At 35.8% G+C, this 23,927-nt stretch overlaps 1 protein-coding gene across 1 annotated transcript in view; it reads right to left on the reverse strand.

Annotated features, from left to right (window-relative positions):
• Ptprr (protein tyrosine phosphatase receptor type R) overlaps positions 1 to 23,477 on the reverse strand; it is a 276,029-nt gene extending 252,552 nt beyond the window's left edge. Inside the window, exons 1-2 of the mRNA XM_013159524.3 lie at positions 22,950 to 23,477; positions 4,450 to 4,748 (exon numbers count right to left, since the gene is read on the reverse strand). Coding sequence (XP_013014978.3) covers positions 4,450 to 4,748; positions 22,950 to 23,007 — 357 coding nt within the window. The 5' untranslated portion in view covers positions 23,008 to 23,477. The remainder of the gene's footprint in view (positions 1 to 4,449; positions 4,749 to 22,949) is intronic.
• Between the last annotated feature and the right edge of the window lie 450 nt (positions 23,478 to 23,927).

Here is a 23,927-nt window from a genome sequence, read left to right on the forward strand (position 1 = left end):
ATAAAAATGTTTTGTACTTAGCACAAAACAATTATTATTTATTGCTATCAAGTTTATTTTTTGCTAACTAACCAATTGTGCCAAAATCATGTAATAGATAATGCTTTCCAATTCAGCTGTGATGTCTCTTTTGTCATTCTTTAATTTCTTATATGAACTCAACTCTTTGTGTGATCCTTCCTTTCCCATTCAGAAATTTTCATGTGCATGTCTTAAGATGATGGCTGACTAACCTCATTCAATTGTAACTTTTTAACAATTGTATTTTTCTTTCATGCTTTTCTAATGATTTCCTCTAAGAACTTGGGATTCACTGGAAGAGACTTCAACCACACTGCACATTGTAGTACATCTATATCTTTCATCAATTTAGCATTTTGACTTGTTAGTAAATGTGTTGGCTTCCTTTAATATATGGTAATATAAATTTTTTCAAGACTTGCATTTGCATTGTACTTTCTGTGACTTTGCTGACCAAGAGCAGGTTACTTAGCTCAAGAACTCTTCTCTCACAGTTTAGCACAATCTTATTGTTGTTCACTATATAAGCAGTCATTAAAAATCAAGAAGTAGACAAGCTATAGGAGTTTCCACAAATCTGAAACTTTTGAGGGATATAATGTAACAGGGTCAATAGGTTGCATTAAAACATAGTCTTTCTCATTAGCAAATAGTCTAGGTTTCAGGGCATATTGTTGACACTTTAAATTTCTCTTAAGTCATTGCCAATTTGCTGCATATTTGAGGCACTTCTGGAGGGTTTAGAAGAGGACCTTTGTCGTTCATTTTTGTAGAAACTCTTCTTTAGGATAAGTTTTAAGTTCCTGTATTCTCACTGTTTTTTAAAAGGGCTACTGTGACTTAGTTTCACGTAATGTGCTTTAGCATACACTGAAATGCCACCTTTGCTACTTGACAGTTCTCCAGTTTTCACACAGGTAACATCCCCTTCTATATATTTCCTTTAAAGGAAAGCTCTTGGGGTGGCACTTATTTATTTATTTTATTTTGTACTGGGGATCGAACTCAGGACCTCATGCTTGCCAGACAGACACTGTATCACTGAGCTATATCCTTGGATAGGAGTGGGACTTATGGTTTAGATCTGAGATATAAGTTCAATCCTATCATATGGCCATGAATTGTTACTAATAGTTATAAGATATGCAAATAAAAAAGTATAGTGAAACCACTTTGTCAAATCTGACAATTATTTATCAGCATCACATGACACAGTAAATGTTAACCAAATGTCTTCACTGTGGTAAGATAATAAGAAGGAGAGACTTTCAATACCCTACAACCTACAGTCAAGGATTTTTCGTCTCTTGGTAACAACTCTCCTTAAACTGCTCAGTAACAGAAACAAATCGAGGTGAGATTCAAATCATTCAAAATGTAGCTGAAACCCTTTGAAACACAGTTATCTAAAGCTTATGACATTTTAATAGTCTTGTAAGTCAAATATCTGCTAAAAGTATTTGCAAGAATATTTTATGTCAAAAAGTAAAATGTCTGACTGGCTGCTGTCAAGGAGAATGATTTGAAAAATGATATAGGATTGCAGGACTCTCCTAGAGACAGTTTCAACCTTCTGAAAATGCATCATCATCTTACGTGCTTTAGAAGAGCTACCACTGCACCCTCAAGTCCCTTTCCCTTCCTTCTTTTCCCTTCCCATCATACTCTTTCCTTCTTCCTTTCTCTTTCTTCGTCCTGCATTTTTTCCTCATTTTTTTCCCAGTCTTCCCCGTGGAGTAGGCCATAATCTAACTTTTTTCTTTGCTGACCCTAAAATTGTTCCTTTTATTTAAAAAAGCCTCCTACATTCTGTTTTTCTCGTATTTGGCTAGACTAGAACATTGCTCCCTCAATGTTGAAGTGGTAAGGCCTACATCATTTCAATTATTTTCATTTGTATCCTGAATTTCTTTCTTCCTGGTGTGTGACTTGTGGCCTCACAATATTGTGAAGATACAGTGAAAAAAGCTGTCGCATTTCCAGCAACGAGGAGCTAAAGCCACTTTCTCCTTTTACCTCAGCTCTGACCTCGAGGCCATTCATTTCTTCCTACATTATATTTGGACAGAAACTCTAATAACAGCTTTTTAATTGAGTTTCTGGAACATAATTAGCATTCATTTGGGATAAACATTCTAATTATGCTGTCTTTCCCATGGAACAAGTAAACTGCAGATTTTTCTGATTACAAAAGAAAGAAGAAAAAGGGAAAAAAATCACTTGTGGACAAATCTTATATGAAAAGCTTTGTGCTGGCAATTAGGAATCAGGGAAGGAGGCGGGACACATGTCCTTACTAAATTTGTCATTCTAAAACTCACTGTAGCAAAAACAGAGAAAGAGGGGAAAGAAGTAATTATATACAAATTTTGGAGGATGGAAGTAATTTTATGCTGTTTGGGAAAAAATCCAAATAATTCACCACCTCAAGAAACATACTCATTAACAGTGGTCTAAATTAAGCCACAAAATCCTTTAGTACCATTCCAATATTTGTTGAGCCTTACGGTTTGCATTGATAAATTGTCCTGGAATATACCACTTGAATAATCTACATTCTGGTCTAAATTGCTTTTCTAGACCCTTCAGATCAGCTGATATTTAATTGCATGTCATCCGTTTCCGTTTTTGAGGAAGCTGAATGTTATTGATTTATTTTTAACAATAACCCTACCTCCATGGTTTTCCTAGTAAATCATCACGTGCATAAATAATGCAAGTGCATTACAGGAAACAGAACTAAAAAATACTGTTGCAAGATACAAAAACCATAGCACCGTTAGAAACTAGATCAAGAGAAGTTAGATAAGAGTACTGTAACAAAATTGCCTATTGTTTCTATCACTTAAAAGAAAAGACATAGCTTCAACATGAATCTCTAAACCATAAATAGGCTAAAAGTGAAATGACTTCCTCATTGATGCAATGATATTAAATTAGACAGTGCATGACATTATAAGACAAATATCTCTTTAACTATAATTCATAGTGACTTTAGGAGTTGATAACTGTGGGTATATAATGGTCACTACAGGCTTGATCTCCCATGGGCCCTAGCATTCATATTGCCATGTGCTGCTCCAAAGATATCATTAAGATTTATCTTCACTGAATAGATGCAATACATGACTTTCCCTGTCAGAACAACTACTATTAATCACACACACACACACACACACACACACACACACACACACGTTCAGTTCTTTAGATGACCAGAGAACCCACATATTTGTTCTTAACACAGTTCATTTTGTGTTCTCAATTTATGATTTTTGTTGATTATTGACATGAGACACTTCTCCAGAAAAAAACAGACTATTTCATTTGTCTCTATTTGTTGATGCTCCAAGTGACAACTGGGTCATATAAATGCTCAATTCCTGCTAGTTGAAAACATTAGTGAATAGATGTTTGATTCTCAATACTAAATAAAGTATACTATATGTAATAGGCAAAACATAAAGAAAAAGAAGAATGTTAAATTTTCATTTGGGACATGAAGAGGTTACAGAATGCAAACAGTTCCATAGACTTATTCTAACCTCAAAAGTCAATTCATTTTATTATTCTTTTGGCAGGAATGTGATAATAAGCATTTAATTACTGATATTTAATTTCTATTATTTTATTTTTATAGTTTTTAAATTTATATAAAAATTTGATACAATAATTTCACATGTGAATATGTGATGTGCTAATACATATGTAAAACTGTGTAATGGCCAAATGATTTATAGTTTTGATGAGCCCCTTTTGCTATGATTTTTAAACTTGAGAGGGCCAGAGCCCAACATATATGTTAACAGGTGAACTGGAAACTTCTAGCATGGATAATCTATTCAAGAATATAACATGACAGTCTTTTGTTTTTTTTTTTTTGCATCACCTTGATTAATGTAGGTTGATGTTTGTCCATTGACAAACAGGAGTATCATCCACCAGTTATTCCCAAACAGTCTCATCACTCCTGTAACAAAATTCCTGGCCTTAAAATACTCTTTCTGTTTTAGTTACTTTAGTTCGGTTTTAGTCAAGTGAATCTTAAATAAATTCAAGAGAATCTTAAATAAATGCTATGTATTACATAGGGTCACACTTTTTCATACAGATCATACAGGAAGGGAAACTCAGTATAGGATATGATCTTCTGTTTTTGTAAAGTCTTCCTGAAGTAATTTTTAACTCAGACTTTTATTAAGCATCTACTAGACAACATGTATTGTGCTACAAGCGGAGGATACACACAAGTTTTCTAATTTTATGGGAGAAAAGAAGCAGACAATAATCAAGGACCAGAAAGGAAATATCAGGGAGAGAGAAGTGCTATGGTAAGTAATTGTTGAGATTCAATGATAAATATTCACTGTTATTTTTTAAAATAAACCACAAAGCATTAAAATCAGCATCAGATAACCCGATACTTACCACCACGATCACACTTGCTGCTGGGATTGGAAGATTTTCCACTTCAAGATCTTGACCAGCCATGGCCAGCAGATTGAGAGATGGATCATATGCAGTTCTAAGAAATTCTGAGTTAACTATTTGCTGGCTTTTGCTTATCTGAGTTTCTGAAGAGGAATGATAGTCATGCTTATATATCTTTTGTGGAGCAATATCCAGGCTCTTCTCAAGGTCTTGAGATTGGTGATAGATGAATATTGGCTTCCCACTTTTCTTCTGGTGAATTGCCAACAAGTGATCATTATTTCTTGAAAAGCACCCTAAAAGAATAAAGAAATGGTGAAAAATCAATGTTCCTATTTGGTAAGTTAGGTAGAAATGTCTAACAAAGAGAATTATCTTTTCTTGGGAAACAAAGACTTGTAAAAAATTTAGGTAAGTTAGTCTCTATTTTCCCCCTGCTTAGTCATCCTTAATATATTGAACACACTGATATGGAGATGAGCAGAAGAGGGCATTGCTTGAAAAAGTTATGTTTACCAGATATTCTGATACTTTTTTTTAAGGTGAGGCATTTCTCTTTCATGTAAACTCACAATTCAATACTCTGTTGGACTTCTATTTCCAAATGTTCTACTTTTTTCTCAAATGTTAAGCATTTTATCATGTTAAGCTTTCCCTTTTTAAATTGATAACCTTTATATGATTCTTATTTAATTCTTATCTGATATTGCTCATGGTATAGTTAACGATGTACAGTTTTTAATGTTTGTAGAGTACTTTACTGTCTCTAAGGGAAGAAACCCAAGTACACGCACGGTAACAAATTCCAAGGCTGATAAATTCCACTGTATCCTTCTTACTTAGGAATATGCCTGTTTAGCTAAAGACTACCCTCCTCAGTCTTCCTTGCAACCAGGGACTGTCATTTGCTCCAGAAATAACCATTAGAATGTGAGTAGGCATGATGTGAACAGAGATGTGGCCCTTCCTTCTCTCTTTCCATATGTTGAACATCATAGGGAAATAATACAAAAGGATTCTGGTCTGTGATGAAAGTGAGATTATCACACTGACACCAGAGTTTCTGCCTCAGACTTTACATGAGAGGAAAATAATTTCTGATCTTGTTTTAGCTGTTGTGATTTTAAATATTTTAGTTACTACCTTTGTATAGGTAGATAGATAGATAGATAGATTGATTGATTGATTGATTGATTGATACATTCATCTTTCTTTCTTTTGTTAGGTAAATTTTCACTTAATTGAGTAACTATTTCTCCCATTAGACACTGACCACAATAATAGATAACAGACATGAATCCAAAAGAAAACCATTAGATTGAATAACATAGACAATAACATTGTCTAATAACATTAGACAATGAAACATAAGACATGAGGACATCACAATGTAGTTATGGCTTCATGTGATGTCCACTAAAACTAGGCACTCAGATCATTCCTTGGCATGCCTGTGGCAACAATAAACTGTTCAAATGCTGTGCTAGAAATCTACTTACCTTTTTACACAAAATTCCTTCCCCAACCCCCTCTTGCTTTATCTTTTATCTTTACTTTCCAAATCTTGTGAGGATCTATAATTCTTTATTTTTTATATATCGTTTTATTTTTACAAAGTTTGGCAATCAGTAGATCAATTTTAAATTTCAATGGAACTACTAGGACAGATACAGTTCTTATACTACTAAATACTATATATTCTTATTTGGTAGGAAAGCTTATCATAAAAACAAGCAACCCAAGTTTACTCAAACATACAATATGCCTTCCCCCAAATAGGAGACATCTTAGAAACACCTTAGAAAAATTACACTAGAATTAAAATAGCATGTCTAGTCTATTTTTCAAGTCTAAGGCAACCACTTCACTATATCTACAGCCATAGCTCTTCACAAAATAGACTTATTCTCTGGGAGAACAGAAAATCACTCACCTTTCATAATTGTAGAAAGTCATCTGAGACGCTATTATCAGTTAGAAAATTACTTTTAGTAAAATCCTAATTGAATGCCTTCTGGTCAAAAAGCTAATATACTTCTGAAATACTTCAGCACTATTATTTATTAATAAAAAGTGGTAAGAATAATAATTCTGAAGTATCCTATTCTTAATTCCATAGATTATGTATTTTCCTAGTGATGTCTGAATTAACAAGTCTGAGAAACTCTTATTTCATGCAGAAAAATAAAATTTGTTTATCTCAAAATCATCAAAACTAGTCACTGTCTTTGACAAGCTGTTGTAGCTTGAATACTTAAAAGTTATATTCTGTGTAGCAGAATTGAAGACTGATAATCCATTTATATTACCTATATAAGAATCATGAAATGTAATTGTGACTTGGATACTCTACAAGACTAGGGATATCAGAAAATGATTCTTAAACTGTCAGCTACTGTACACCACGGAAGGTCTTCTGCTAAAAAAAGAGCTTGTATTTCTATCAATTAAAATTGAGGCATACTGGTGTGACAGAATTGCTGAGAATTGTGGAGATATATTCTGGTCACACAAAGACTGTTGGATGCAAACCTGTAAAACTTAGCAATTTCTCTGCTCTGGCTTCATCATAAACATTGCATTAAAAAGGAACAGCTGAGATGATGATAGGCAGTAGTATATTTCTCAGACGGGGAAATAAATGCAGCTAGAGATCATACATGGTACACTAAAGCTGTTTCTCTAGTCTGCTTCTTGATCACCATAAACTAAACAGTTTTTCCCTGTTATAGCCTTCTGCCATGATGGCCTGTGATGGATCCATTTATCTTCTATCCATTTGTCCAGCTGGCCATGGAATGAATACTCTGAAAACTGGGCCAAAAGAAATCATTCTGTCCTTTACTTGTGTCAGGTGTTTGGTTGTAGCATTAGGAAAGTAATACATAGAGAAAATTGATATTGAACGGCTTTATAGGAAGAATTTGGAAAAGTTTAAAGAATCATGCTGGAAAAAGCCTCAAAAGCTGGGAAGCAGAACCTGATGGGTGATTCTTGAAGACAGGAATACAGAAAAGGCAGTTAGTTTCTCAGGCTTCAAGAGAACACAAAGAAACCTATTGGAAAGTGGACTATACTCTGTCTACTTCCCAACCACCATGAACTAAGCAATTTTGCTCCCTCACACTTTTCTGCTGTGATGTTCCTGTGCTGGAGCCAGAAGAACATCAAATTAAATTTTCTGGAACTGTGATTCAGATACACCATTTCTCTTTTAAATTGTGAGTATCAAGCACTTTGCCCTGTCAATGGGAATATGATTAATACAATGAAGAACTGAGAAATGACAGACTTCTCTTCAATCTTGCTTTTTATATATCAATCACAGCCTTTACAAAGTCACTTCTTTTAAATAGAATAGGTAAGTCCATCTGATGAATATTGTGCTAAAATTGGCAAGGCAAGGAAAGTCAGTCTAATTTGAAATGCAATTTAAACACAATTCAAATTTTTCAACCTTATACAGTTGTCTATGTAAAAAGACTTAATACCATCCTGTCCTTGATTAATACATACAAAACTGGTAGCATAATATAAAGTATCTTACCAGTATCATTCAGTGGGATATAAATTTACAAAATATTATCAGTAGATTCCCTGCACCATGATGGCTTGAAACATGAAGATAGTTTCCAAGATGCAAGTCTAGAGCTGCTACAGCAGAAATCTTGGTTTACATAATCTAGAAATCTAGATTTATAATATAATTTTTCTTGTATTCCAGTTCTGAAGTTTGAAGACCACTGAGAAAACATCTAGAATTAGTTTTTTCTTCTCTAGCCTCAAATGCTACTTCACTTTTATCTCTTTTATTTTGACATTAAAAATATATATTAAAGAAAATATTATAAAATGTTAAGAATGTGATACTAAATATCACTGTAGAGTTATTGAACCAGAGATGGATAACTAAATATGTTATTAATAGTAAAGCAGAGAGACAGAGACAAACTCATGGGTCATTCCACAACAGATAAAATTTAAAGCTAAATGATTCACTATAGATAGAGAAGAGGACATACAAAAAGTACAATAGAATTTCAATATTTAGAGACATGGGCCTGGACATAAAGTTGGTGTTAGAATTAACTTAATGGTGATCCAGGAAAAGCTGCACCAGCTGTAGAGAAAACTAGGATGGAAGCCCATGCTCTGAGCGAGTGGAGACCCCCCAGGCAGGGAGAGAACCAGGATGGAAGTCATGTGCTCCTGTGAACCAACCCCTAGGCCAGAGGAAGAACTCAAATGGAAGCCATGCCCCACCCTCTGAGCTAGCTAGTGCACAGGATGAGAGAGAACACTCCCTTCCACTGTAAGCAACTGGCTGATTCAGAGGAACACAGACTGAGATGATAGCAATTGAAGTAAAGTAACAAACTAAAGCTTTTATTGCTTGATTGATTTTGCAAGCCTAAAGTTGGTAGTCTAAGCAACTATTTAGATAATAACAACATGCAATACAGTAACTATGGTAGATTCCCTACTGTCTTATTTTTGAAATCCAATATCAGGTTCTAACTGTTTTGCTTTGTTGTTGTTTTATTCTCTTTAAAAGAAAAAAAAGTAACTTAGTAAGAGTGATATTGCAGTAAGAAGAAAACCAGAAAAAATGCTTATAGATACTTAAGGAAGAACATGCTTTAGAATCTGGAGGTATTAGAGTCTTAGAAGCAACTGAAAAATACTTTCATAGTGATGTCTCTAGAAACTAGGATAGAAATGGAACTTCCACGTGTTTACATGAAAGATAGATTTCACTAAAGATATGCCCCAGAGCTTAAAAATAAGTACATAGCACATTGAGAGACCACTGTCTTGAGAGATGGTCAGAAGGTGGAAGAAGACAGAAAATATTCACCCAAGAAAGAATAAACAAAAGAGAAAAATAAAAAGGGTTTTCAAATATGTTGATTCAGTATCTGAAAATAAAAGAAAACGAGAATAAGGAATTTGAAGAAAATAAAACAGACATTTTGCAATCTAAATAGAAATCATGGAACTAAAAATAGTCATCACATAATTGCAGTGTATTCATTATGTAGTAGATTACACACCACTAACCGAGAATCAGTAAAGTGGAGGTTTTTATATACTTACTTAAAAAAGATGCATGGAGCAGTTAAAATATGGAAATATAAGAAAGAAGGTAAGAAATTTTAGACAAATTTTTAGGATGTCATCCTACCTTGATTACTTTTTTCTTATTGCTGAAACAAAACACTGCACACCCAAAATGAAAGAAGGGAAGGTTTATTTAGCTCACAGTTTGTAGAAGTTTCAATCCATAATCAGCTTGCTCCAAAACATGGTGGCAAGGCAGGGACAATATTTCATTGTGGCAGAAGCAATAAGAGCAAAACGGGGGAAGCAAACCTCTTTTCTTGCTTTATAAGCAGCTATCTGTCTTTGGGTGGGTGTAGCACTCACACCATTTCTGTGCCCTCCTCTGGTACAGGTTGAGGATGTTTACAAAGTAAGGACCCTGGTTCCTACTGGGTCATTTAAATTTCTACACTTTTCAGGTTGACACATGAATTTACTAATACAACATGTTAGAATATAAACAGCCCCCCTAGGGCATGTTCTCTAAATCTCAGGATGTAGAGCTTCTGAGTTACTTAGTTAAGCTTCTGAACTCCTCAAGTTGACACTGTATCAATGATTACAATCCATCTTGTGTCAACTTGGCAACCAGACACATTTCTTTAAAACAGTTTTCAGATACAAAGACATGACTATTCTTATGATTTTATAATTTGAGCATTATAACAAAGGTTTAAAATTCTTAAGATCCAGTATGAAGTATAATAACATTTTGCATTACATAATAACCATAACATTTAGCACCTGTACAAATGAAAAGAAAGTTAAACACTTCTACGTTCAGTGGCAGAAGATACATATTTCCATTCTAAATGTTACAAACAGGGGAATACAATGGATTGGGACCAAAGGAAGTCTAAACTTTAGAAGGGCAAACCATCAAGTCTTGCAGTTCCATGTACCACATCCAAGGCAATCCATGACAAGTTGTGAGCTCCAAAGGGCTTGAGTGAGTGGCTCCACCCTGACAGCGCTTCAGTAATTATAGCTCACACAGCTCTCTCTTGGGCGTGCTCTAGCCTTGCAGCTTTCCTTAGACAATACACTTTTCTGGCTTCTCCAAACTTCTGGGGTATCTGCTGCACCTTTGGTTTTACACTTAAAGCTTTACACATTGTCCTCTCAGGGATGCACTTCCTGACCTTCTAGGCCTTCTGAAATGAGGATGGAAGCCTTCTTAACTCCATAATTATTGCATTGTGCATGTACCTAAAACCAGTGCCATGTGGAATCTGCCAAGATCTGCTGCTACCTAGAACAGTAACCAGGCTTACTTTTCTCTTGGCTGTATGACACAAGTGCCCATATCACTAGGAAATCTCAATCCAATTCTGAGGAATAAATTCTCTATGCTGCCAGCACTCGGGAACATGGTGTGGCCACCACCATTCTGGAATATTGGGCTCTGTAGCTTTCTCCTCAGATCAATCTTTCACTTTTGCAGTTTTGAGGCTGCAAAGGATAAAGACATGCTGCTTATTGTTATGCCCTCAAGACATCATTTGTATTCTCCTGTTCCTTCTCAACAACCAAGATCTCCTCAGCTCTAATTTTGCAGCCCACATCCTTACTAGAACTTCCTTTCTAACCAAACACATACATTTTAAATCATCCTGCTAGACTCTGCTGTTGATTGAAAACATAAATCTGGTTTTAAAAAGCTCCTAACAATAGCCATGCCATTGCTTTAGCATTTAACTGCCTTGAAACTTCTTCTGCCAGATTAGTTAAAGTGCCCTTAATCTTAGACCCAGGAAAAATCTCTGGATATAAGCAAAATACAGACAAACTTCCTGCCAAGCCATAAAATATTGTGTGGACTCCCACAGCCAATGAAGTCCTTCCCAACAGAAACATGTCTAGTCTGGCAGAATTTATATAGGCCTTCTGGTCTTCTGAGCTCTGACTAGAATCTCCTTAGTTTTTCTTTTGGCATTTCTGAAACTTTCCAAAATTTTCCCACCAATACCACGTGGTCAGTTGTAGTCACAGCAATGAACCAACTTCTCTGGTGCAAATTTTGTCTTAGTTATTTTCTCTCATTACTGGGACAAAATACAGATACCCAAAATGAAGGAAGGAAAGATTTATTTAAGTCACAGTTTGTGGATGTTTTCATTCTACAATCAGTCGGCTCCAAGGCAGGGAGGCATGGCACAGGGACAACACCTTGAGGGAAGCAGAAGACAGCAAAAGCAGCAAGAGCAAAAAACAGGGGAAGAGTAAACCTCTTTCCTCCCTTATATTGTATGCAGGCGACTGGCCCGTGGGTGGGTGTAACACTTACACCATCTCAGTGCTCTTGCCCTACTTTTGCACAGGTTCAGGTTATTTGCAAAGTGAGGACACTGGCACCCTACTGAGTCACTCAGTTGATCTTCTAAACTTCTCAAGTCAATACAATGAACAACATCCCGGAGAGGTAAAGGCATGTCCTCCACACCCTGGGATGCAGAACTGCTGAGTTATATCAACCATTACAGACTATTTTTAAAGGCCTGACAACATAAACTGAACACTACACTCACAAATAGGATAACTTAACATTGTAAGGATATTCCTCTTGAGTTAATCCTCTACACCCAGGATGCAAAACTGTTGAGTTATTTAGTTAAGCATCTAAACTTCTCAAGTTGACACAATGTATCAACCATTACACACTTACAATCCACACTCATTGGTATTCTCACACCCGTTTAATTCTTTCCCATTGAAAATGTACTAAATATTTTTTTCAATCAATATATATGACAGATGTTAAGTATTACCATTTCTTTGATTATGGTGAAAAGATATGATTTCAGTGTTGCTAAAATTCACTCTTTCTGGCTTTGATGAAGCAAGCTTCCATGCTGGAGGCATGCATGTGAAAGGAGAGACCTTTCTCCAAAACCCAATGAGAACCTGAGCCTTCTGTCTAAAACTTTTCTGTAACCACACTGACAGAAAATCAAGGCAAATTTAGTTTGTCAATTAAATTAATGTTATGGGAAGACTCCAACAGTAGAAATGTAGTATTATTCTATTTCTAATAGAAATGTATAGAAGTATCCTTCATTTAGATAAAGAAGTATGGGTTTCCATAGTATACAGAAGCAGAAGTGTCCCAAGAACAATTATATATGTGGAACTCAGAAGAGCTAACTACGTAAAATCCATAAGCATGTAGATGGAAAAATTAGTGATGATATTGTCTACATAGATTTGTGAAGTGAGGTTTACAGAGTCTGTCTTTATCAGGTGGGTAGGGGGATTTGTTATCTTATCTGATTGCTCAGTGACAATTTTCTCCATCTGTAAGGAATAAAGTTTTTCTAACATAATGATTTATATATGGTTTGCCAAAGACATCCATGCACATTTTAAAAAAAGGATATGTTTAGCACTTTTTCATGGGAATAATATTTATATGAGAAAATGCCTATTGATGGGATTAACAAGCTTTAAAAATATACTTATTTTATATGAACAAGAACTAAGAGTTTAGGGACAAAGACTCAAATTCTGATACTCTCCAGCCCCTTCCTCTTCTCTGGGTGAAGCCGTGCAAGTCTAATTCCAAGAACCTCAGTTTTCTGATCAGAAAATAAAAGTGGCTCTTAAATATCTACAACTAAAAGTGAAACATAATTTAATACAAGAGAAACCTCAATTCAGGTAGACCAATTTTGCATAGTCTTGATTTTTTTCTAAAAAGAGAAAATTTTCTATAAATACAATAAGAGACTCATTGGAAACTTATAAGGACAAGGATTTTCAAAAGTGTTATATTTGAGTGTAAAAAAGTAATGCTGAATCTATTTTCAGTTGTTCTATAAATATACTGGTAGTGGTAACAAAAGAATTCATTGCTGTAGTAATGTTCAATTTATCTTGCCTAAAATATCAACACTGAGCCTCCTGCTAAATACTTTAGCCTTCCTAAGATACAACAGTTGAAGTCTGTTAGGGTAATTTCCCGAAATGTAACATTTACTCATTCTTATTAATCTTAGTAGGAAATATGCTTCAAAAGAGTCCATCATGGCTCTGCATTTATATAAACTAGTTTTATAAAACTCATTTTGCATGTCTTATGTAATTTGGCAGTATACACATAAATGTGATCATATGTGTGAACATTTGTATTCGGACACTTAATAGTCAATTTGACAAAATTGTTCATTTTGTAAACCTGCTTTTCTATTATAAGAAGTAAAAGAATAAATCTGGATTTTATAAAGTGAGATGAATTGTATTTATTAAAATTGTGAATTTACACGAACCACCAAAAGACTTAAACGTACTTGTAATAGAAACAGCGGCTCTTTCCAGTAGTTTTCCTAAGATCCAGTCTATAGGAACCGGTCACGAGGATGGAAAAGCTAATGTTACCAGGAAGAGCAGAAACATTCTTAATTCTAAGCAACTTACATGCTTGACTAGCGATGTGTCTGATATATTTACAATAAAAGTAAAGAAATTAACAACAAAGTAATTAGTCTTTTTTTTGGTCTTTTTCATTTTTATCTGTACCAGGGATGAATTCACGACCACCTGCTTGCAAGGCAGGTGCTTATGCCGCTGAGCTAAATCCCCAGCCCCAATTAGTCTATTTTTATAAAGCCACCCCTATTATTCTCTGTTTAGGAGAGGACATTAATATTGTGACCATTAGGGATGTTTTTAATTAAGGCACCTTTTAAACTTTCCCTGCATGTTCAATATAAACACATTTACACATTTCTTTAAATACTGTTAGGGAAAATCAGTTCCTACTCTCACTTCAAGGCTGGTATAAAAAATACTTCTTCCTCTTATCTCAAAAACGGAACCGTACAATGAAAGCTCTGTTTTGAAGCCAAGGGATTGAGAGACATTTCAGGAAAAAATCTGTTACGTGCTACGTGCTGTAGTGAAATTGCAGTGAAAGAATTGGGTTCATGTTTCCTGAATTTTGTCCAGCTTTAATAGGGCTATTTTCATTTGATACATATCAGTTACAGAGTAGAACATAAAGCAATTGAAACAGGATAGTTTGGGACGACATGAATAGACATAAATCATGAAGAAGGAATGACCTCAGAGTCTACTGGAAGAGTGGAATCAAGAACTGAGACAGACATAGTCAGATGCCTCTCAGTCCGTTCCTGAAAAATTGAGTCCAAACATGCTGGGAGGAGGGGGTTGACAGGAGTGAATGCTCCTTCCTGTATGTCACGTTCGGTGCAGCCTTTAGAACAGGCACCCTATCAAAATATGCCCTCTGAAGAAATGTGAAAGTAAAGAAAATTTCCAGTATGTCCTAGATAACTGAGAAATGTTAATTTTACAGAAATCCTAGAAATTGAAGCTCATGCATACTTAATGAGTATTGAAACATTCTACTTGCAAAAGCCAGTTTTTATATATCATCCATTGTTATGTCAAGAGTTAAAATATAAATAGTTATAAGGATTAGAAATAACCTCCATTGTTTTTATAGCAGAGTTTTCCAGCTGCTTGCAAAGGTAGATTCTAATTGCAAGACAAATGATCTGTTTTAAGACTAAATTTCACAGCATTTTAGGAATATTAAAATGTAGCAAAAAGAACACATAGAACACAGAAAAATTAACATCTTAACATAGTGATAATATTACAGGGATATAAATATCTAGGCATTCAGAGAGGAGAGGGTACAGAAAGAAGCCTACAGTCAGACTCTGGAAAAGATTCTTGTCCTGCTCTTCCTTATCTGAATTTAGATATCTGAGAGGCATATAGTAGGTTTTATAGGTTACACATATTTCACCACCCTGTCCTGGCCCCTTGGTCTACCATTTGACATTAATGTCACCTAGCTAAGGTTTTAGTCTCTAGTGATTCCTTTAAAGCATGAAAATTCACTGGGGAAGGATCATATAATTAATACTTATTATTACATAGAGTAGATCATTGCATTGCACCCTTTCTAAAATACAACTAGTTGAGAAGAGATTGCTTCCAGAACATGAAGCAGGACATACACTTTAATTGGGGATGGTGAAGAGATGGAGGCTGAGGCTGAGAACACTGACTTGTAAGGCAAATTACAAGGTATCAAGTGTGGGGACAGGATTGCTCCTGTGAGGCTGATGTTACAGCATGAGGTATTAGGGACCAGAGGCATCCTTGATTCAGATTTTCTGAGCTGGCAGGGATTCATAGCAGGCAGCAGAAATTAATCCAAGGAGGAGAAGAGTGCTTGATTTCCAGGGTGCACATGTGAGAACCCTATTTGATTTCATGAAGGGAACACCCTCCCTTACATCCATATACCCAACATATCTGGACATGATCTTCAAACTAAAATATTCAGACTATAGCAGCACACACACTTATGAAGGCATACCCAGGCCTTTTCAGAAAATTGCTGTGCATTCCAGATCTTCAGCTTTCGTGTATATTTATCTGTAAAACCGATCAGTTTAAGAAGCCACCTATCATGGGCCTACCATTCCGATTCTCCTCTATTTAACAAAGACCCTTGTCCCTTTTCACAAAATGAAGGCATTCTCACTCAGACTGGACTAAATCTCTGAGCAAAGTCCGTGTCTCCAGTCAAACATAATAATTCACATAATATGATTGAAACATAATAATCACATATTATTCAACTCATCCCTTTAATCTGCGAGCCCAATGGATTGTTGTTGGTTTGTTGACAGAGTTGTAAAACTATTCCTATATTAAATTTTGAACACTTTCGTCTTCATCACTCTAAAAAGATACTACATAATCTCAGGGAAAGTCATTCCTCACAACTATCCACCCACTTCTGCCTCCTCATTGCCTGTGCCAGACAATAACTTATCTACTTTATGTCCTATATGTTGCCTGCTGTATTCTCTAAAAATTCCTCCTACCTAATAGTAATTATATATCGTTTGTCTAGTAGTAATTATACATCCTTTTTGATTTGTCTGCATCTGGTAACTACCGTTCTATTCTCTATTGTTATGAGATCAACCCTTTTGGATTCCACATATGAATGAGACATAGCATTTTATTAATTTACTAACCATTATGAGCATTTAAAAATGTCTAAGACAAAATTTCTGCTAGTATTTTTTTAATGAAACCAAGACAAGTTTATTTTCATGGTGTCCATCCTTCACTAAAGAAAGACTTATAGTGACTTTAAAAAGTAGTCCTATTTTTACTATATATTTGTTTTGGTTTTAAATGGTCATTTGGCTTTTTGTTTTCTTTTGGTACTATTGTTTTCTTTTAATACTATTGTTTTATTGAGGATTTATATAGCTTTTTTTCCATTTTTGACTAAAATGTAATAAAAGTTTTTAAAAAGTAAAAGTTTTTACATGCTAATACAACTGTAACAACTATTTGTTATTGAATATATTCAGTGTTCCATCTTTGCTCTGTGAGGCATTATACATTAGCTATGATGAATAATCCTCAGATCAACTGGTGGAAGGGTTACCATAGTATTGAACCTACCTTACAGCTGAGTAAAAGGAAGGCACAGAGAGTTGAACCAATAAATAACAGATGAGATTCAAACCTAGGAGGCTAATATTAGAACTTAATTTTTTATCATTACACCATAACGGAAAATATAGAACAGTTACTTGAATGAAGTATGATATCAAAGGAAAAGTTTTTAAAGTAGGCAATGTTGGAACAAAGTCTGAAATTGTGGTAAGAGTTATCAAAAAAACAAAAAGAAGAAGAAGCTTAGTATAGATATTTAAAGTAAATGGAACACTGCGAAAAGAATGGAAGACATAATAAATCAAAAGTGATATGAATCTATATGATAACTATCCAAGAGAGGACATGATGATAACAAAGTAAGAATGACATTAAAAATACCTAATTATGAAAGACTTTGCAATACTAATGAGTTTTGGTTTTATTCTAAGGGAAGGAAAGGGAGTTGGGTGTATTGAAGCCTCTTATAAAGAGAAAAAATTGTGTATGTTTTTGGAGTTTTACCTTGAACATTATTATGAGGTTGGATTTCATAGGAGGTTATTATAATGTATTTATTATAAGCAAAAAATGTAACGAATCCCAAAGACAGTGACATGTACTAACAGAGTTGGTAAGATGTGGTAAGATTTGGTGATGTTTTAGAGAAGCAGCATAGGAAGAATCTAGAATGAGCTGCTACGTAACTTTAGGCTTGGCTGGTTGTGGGGAACCTTGTATTAATCACACAAGAATAGGGAAGATGATGACTTAAACAGTTGGATATCAGATTCTTATAGAATCTTAGAATACTCAATAGCCATAGTAATTCTAAGTATAGGAACAGAGTGAAGGAGAGATATCTGAGATAGGATTATAGACTCTGGAAGCTTTGGTATGAGGTATGAATATAATTGCTCAGAGAGAGACTGAGAGAGGCTTTAACAACAAAACATCTAAGGAGTGCTAACCATTAAATATTCAGAAGAACTCAAAACACAAATTGAGACATAGGTGGAGCAAGAAGAAAACAAAGAAATACTGTATTAACTGCCCCTGGGAATTCAGTAAAAAGAACTTTCAAATTTCAGAAACTGTTCAAATTAGATGAATGCTATAAATGTTCTTTGGGAAAGATACGTCTTACAAAAGCTCCTTAATGATGTTCAATAACAGGGAGACAAGATGAGAACTGAAGTTGATAGAGAAATATGAGAGAAATAACAGAAGGAAAAATGTAGATAATGCATTGCAGAATTTTTACAAGGTGTTAGACAGGATGCGATATGCAGTCTCCAAAATGCTACAAATATGTGTTTTCCAGGACATTTATCCCTGTGTTTAAATTCCAAAAAAGCAGACAAGTTTGTCTAGTGACTTAAATCCCTATTTGTAAATAAGCTTTCTGAATCCTTTCATAACACTATAGTCTTTCCTACACATACTAAAATGTAAAAATGTGGCCAGCCAGTAAGGCGCTTGGGTTGTTCTCTATGTGATGATCAGGTTGAAGATTTTTGTCAGAGCTGAGCAGTACTCTGGTCTCATGCACAGCCACACTTGTTACTTTTCAGTTCACAGTGGTAGCAAAGTCTATCAGAGCTTGGAGGTTCCTAGGGAGTAACATGAATTATGAATAAATGAATTTTTTAAGTCTATTATGAAAGTGGTTAAATTGACTAGGTGTATTTTTCATGAGTGCCAACAAGACATTGAATGCAAAACTGAGATACAATGCATTGTATTACAAGTATTTTTAAAGATATTTATTTATTTTGTAGAAACTTATATGTTAATCATTGTTTCCAGGTACTACCTAGAGCATAATCTATAGTAAGTACCTCAAAAAGTACAAAGTACAGAGGCCAGGGATGTAGCTCAGTGGCACAATGCTTGCCTGGAATGAGGCCCTCAGTAGTAAAGTACACCAAAATCTATTCCTTCAAGGAGTTTATCTTTTAATACAGAGAGAATAAATCACACTAAACAAAAAAGAAAAAATAAGGTATCCTAGGTGATGAAAAAACCTCTCATGTACCAGAAGTTTTAGTGTGTGAGTATTGGAGAAGATAGGATAAAAAATAGGATACCAGGTGAAGGTTCCATTAACAAAGTAACTTTGAATAAGGACCTACAATTGTTGCATAATTAAGGCCTGAAGATAATTGAAGAGTGTTCTTAGCAAAGGAAAAAGCAAAACATACTATATGAGTTAGATAAGTGCCTGCTTTCTAGGGACAAAAATGAAAGATCAATACGATTGGAGAAAAAAATTGAAAGAAATCCTGAGAGATAAATAGCAAAGTAGTAATGGAAGAGAGATGAGAGAACCTAGAAAATCTTGGACCATTATAAAGAATTCATTGAGTGATTCTGAACAGAAAAAATTTATTCTGGTATTCTAAGCAACATCTTAAAATCGTGGGCACAATATATCATTTGCATATCAGAAGTCTTTTCTTCTGAGCATGATTCTGCTAGATTCCATTGCTCCATCTTCTCAAAGGCTACAGAAATTCACTAGGTACTTCTCTGAGAGTGAAGGGATAACTTCAAGAGGTACACTGAAAGTAGTCCTTGTGCCATTCAGAAAGAATGCCAGTAAGGCCAAAGCAGAAATCTGAATTAAATTTTTGCAGGACTTGCCAAAAGGAGAATGATGGGTTAAAAATGATTACATTCTTTTCTTACCAAAACTTTCACCAGAAAAAATAAAGCTTTCATATAAGAACTTTTAAAATATCTAGAGAAAGCCATTCCCTTGCAACTAAGATGCCAACCTATCAATAATACTGTCTTCTCAAATGGAGTGCAATTCATGGGACAAAGAAAGAAAAGGAACACTAAAGAAAATAAACTATCTGAGGATCTTCTACATAGTTATTATTGTTTTTACCTTCTCTATTATTAAAGTAAATTTATTTGCCTTCTTGGCTACTCTTGATGTGCTCTTTTCACTGGGGTTGTATATTATATTGGTTCTCAAGTAGGGTAGAGAATAAAGACACTTAGGGAAATAGGATCTGATACCTCACTAAACAGTGGCCTCACTTATTGGAACCAGTATATAATTTTGTATAATATGAAGCCACAGCTCTGGAAGCTTGGGTTTGCTTCTTGAAAAAGCTGTGGACTAACACTTTACTATTCTGGATCTTGGTTTTCGTACCTGTAAAATAAGCATTTGGCTGGGCAATAAGTATAAATTTCTTATTAAGAAGACCTATGAAAATCACTGCCATGTTTATTTGTTTCCCTAGTAAGCTCCATGCTCAGCAATTCCTTAGGGCTATCTTACCTAACAGTGTCAATTACATAGCATTGTAATTGACATTACATTGTAATTGACATTACTCATTTTTATTTTCTAAAACATTACAAGCGTATCACAGTGATTTTCTCTGCTGTCAGTTACAAATCAGGGATGGGACAGAATTTTTATGACTTTCTTTCCCTTCAGAATATCAGAAGCAATCATAACCAAATATTTGAAAATTATCTGGCTGAAGCTGAAATAGTTTTTTTTTTATTAGTAGGAGCTTGGCTATGTCACAGGTAACAAGTTCCTAACATAGACAAAAACTCTTACATTGACCAATTTCCCCCATCCCTACAGCATTCCAAGATATCATCAGATCTGCTAGTAGTAAATATTTAATGACAATCTGGACATAACCAAAACAGATCACTGTGCTTTTCAAGTCAAGAAGGCCAAATGTATAGAACTCATTTCCTTTCTTTCAAAGTCTGCCTCTGTCCAGAGAGGAGAACCTTTAAAAAAAGAAACAAATGCAGACATTCAACAAGTATAGAAAGAAGTCAGTGACTCCTTGATCTTGGTCCTCCTGCTCACTTATTTTCTTATTACTTCAATCCACAGGAGCCTAGATCAGTAAATCTGTGTTTGTTTGAGTTACAATGAAAAGCCCTAACAATGTTATTAGATAACTGTGATGAATTTTAATCTGATGACAGCTTGTGACCCACAAATTGCTGTTTAAAATTAAAATGCATCCAAAATGAAACTGGCAATATAACCATAATATTAAACTTGTGATTTCAGTGATAAAATACCTATCTAAAGCACCATGTTAAATACAAATACAATTAATTAGCATATTGTAATCAAAACCCAAAAAAGACAGTCCTTTAATGCATTGCCTTATTAAATTCAAATTGGTTGCATAATCTTATCTTTTATCATTTTAGTAAATTAAGAAGTCAAAATAGAGATGAATTTGTTTAGCTTTGGTAATACAACCTTGACAGAGCTCCAGAAACAATCTAGATTTCTCCTTTAATTAACCGAAGTCTTCTATTTTCTTTATCCCAAATGTTTATTTTCAGTAAATTAGTATGTTTCAATATACTTAATTTTAAGTTTATAACTTTAAGCTATAATTATTCAAGATACATGCAATGTAATATTTAACATCACTAATGTATGTTTCAAAATAGCTACACTGATATTTTGATGGCTATTTCATTAATAAACTTGATACAAATTGAGATATTTTGGTAATGAATGTCTGTCTTAGTGTCACCATTAAACAATAATGTAAATAAAACTAATCCATTATACATATATTCATCTCATATTTTAACATTAAACAATTTAGTAACAGTTACAGCTTCCTATTCCGAGTTTTCAGAAGATACCATAAACTATAGAACCTTACATCATAATTAAAATAACTAAGATTTTTACTTAATTATAGCTTTAATGCTCCTCATGTACAATACTTGCTCAAAAATTTCACAGTACATTAAAATAGCATTAGCTAAAATAAGAAAGCACTACATTGCACTCCCACTATTACACACATACTACTTTTTAAAAAAAGAGATATTGTAAGGGTTACAATTTCACAACCATTTTTTTCACTCACTACTCCTGGAACACAATATCCAGTCAGTCAGTGTTAGTTGGAGAAATAGATGACTATGTGTGATTGGATGAGAAACAAACTCAATCTCTGGTTGCTATAGGACTGCTGCACGGACAACTGCTGTCGCAGCAGGGATCCTAAAATCTCTCTGCCATGTTTTGTTTTGGTTCATGTGTGTGTAAAAATACAAAAAAAAAATCATTCCAGCAAGTTTATGCACTACAGTGAGGTCCTATGTATTAAAAAACCAGGGTCTGCTGTGACATCCTTCATAAAATTCCCAGGTTCCTCCTAAGGTCTGCTTCCTCGTGAGTTTTGATATTGGCTTTGGCATTAAGTCTATTTATACTTTAGAGCAGTCTTAGTCTCATTACTGATTACACCTCATGAAATTTGTCCCAGCAAGTGTCAAACCCAGGGTTATCAGTTTTGAAACTAGCTAGATCAGACCTTGTGTCAGGAGTCGCTGACCATGGTACTGAAATAGAAAAGCTCCTATTTGAAATTTTTCCCTCCTCTTACTGGTTTAGAAAATTCGAGTGACAAGAGCAGGGGCCAAAGGAGCCCGGAGCAGCGTCCTTAGTGTGAACCATGCATTTTGATCTCTTGGGTGGAGATGTATGTGGTCCATCAGGTTACAGCCTGCGCATCCTGTGGTCGCTTTTTTAGCCAGCGACCTTATGAACGTGAACGCTGCAGTAGAAAAGATTACATTTAGAAGGATGTCTTGTCTCTCTCCTGAAAAATTGGCAGTCAAGTGCATAGCCTAGAAACAGACACAGAGAGTCCAGATGCAGGGGAAAGGAAAGGGAAGCAAATCTGTATTCATACTGAAAATGTTCAGCATTTGTACAAGGAAAAGAAGGTTAAAAGCTGATTTTAGCTCAAGTTTTCAGCTTCTGTCTTCCAACAGGTGTATTCTCTCACCCCTCCCTCACATGCACTGCCTTGCTTTAGCTTTCTATGGCTTTTTTTTCTTTTCTTTTTGAGACAAGCTGTTCTAGAGTCCTTAAGCATGTGCAATTGCCCATCTCCTCCACAGCTCCAGCTCTGCGCCCGGCAACCCCTTACCTGCAGCGTGAAGATTAAGAAGCAGGCACAGCGCAGGGAAGCCGACTGCTCTCCGCATAGTGTTTACATTGAGAGGCGGAGGAGAAACTCCGCCACGACCCCACTTCAGCAAAGTGCTGAGAGAAAAAGCCACTGTCAGGGTCCGTCCTCTGGTCTCCGCATTCGTTTGTAGGGTCCTCCGCTGGGGTTTGCAGAGCAGGCAGTCTGTGGTGCCGACAGAAACCAGCACCAGCCTCCCCTCCGCGAGAGATGGGGCGAGGAGGAAGAGTAGGAGGCGAGGGGTGAGGGGTGAGCGGGGACCAGGTGTTCAGGGCTGCGAATGCTCGGCCTGCAGGAAGCCCCGCAGCGCCGCGGTGTCTGTGTGGGGACCCCGCGCCAGCCCCGGAGTCCGGCAGTGCAGCCCAGCAGCAGCCAGAGCTCCGCGGCTACTGAGCATGCCCAGCGCAGGCCCTCCCTCGGACCTGGAGTTTCAAATTGAAATTCCACCTCTCCGGGTCTTAGCTGCAGCTCGAGGGGTGCAAGCTCCACCGCAGGGGACCGCTCGGGGAGACGGTTTGGGACGGAGAGCTGTCACTCTGGGTGTGGTGTGGCCTGCAGTGGGAATGGATAGGGGTGTGAACAGACACACCAGAAGAGGGAGCTAAAGGAAGAAGTGTCAAATGCGCGAGGCATCCTCTTCTTTCTCCAAATCTTGATTTACAAGTGGACTGAATTCACTGCTAGAAGCAGGTGTGCGCCCACTGACCTGCTTCCCAGGACTGGACTATGGGAGTGCAGGCGAGCTGAGCATTCCTAGACGACTGGGGAAGCCTGTATGGTGCAAGCAGTAACTGTACAGCCAGGGAGTGTCTTCTTTAGTCCCAATGATCCCCTTCTTCGCTTCTGTTTCTCTTGTATCTAGCTCAGTACTTTATATTTAAACCTCCTCTACAATGAAGCCCAAAGTTTATCATGCTGACAGAAGTGAGTCCAAATGCA

The sequence above is a fragment of the Cavia porcellus genome, unplaced genomic scaffold, assembly GCF_034190915.1.
Source record: "Cavia porcellus strain 051 isolate PalLab524CR breed Dunkin Hartley unplaced genomic scaffold, mCavPor4.1 scaffold_8, whole genome shotgun sequence".
Classification (NCBI taxonomy): domain Eukaryota; kingdom Metazoa; phylum Chordata; class Mammalia; order Rodentia; family Caviidae; genus Cavia; species Cavia porcellus.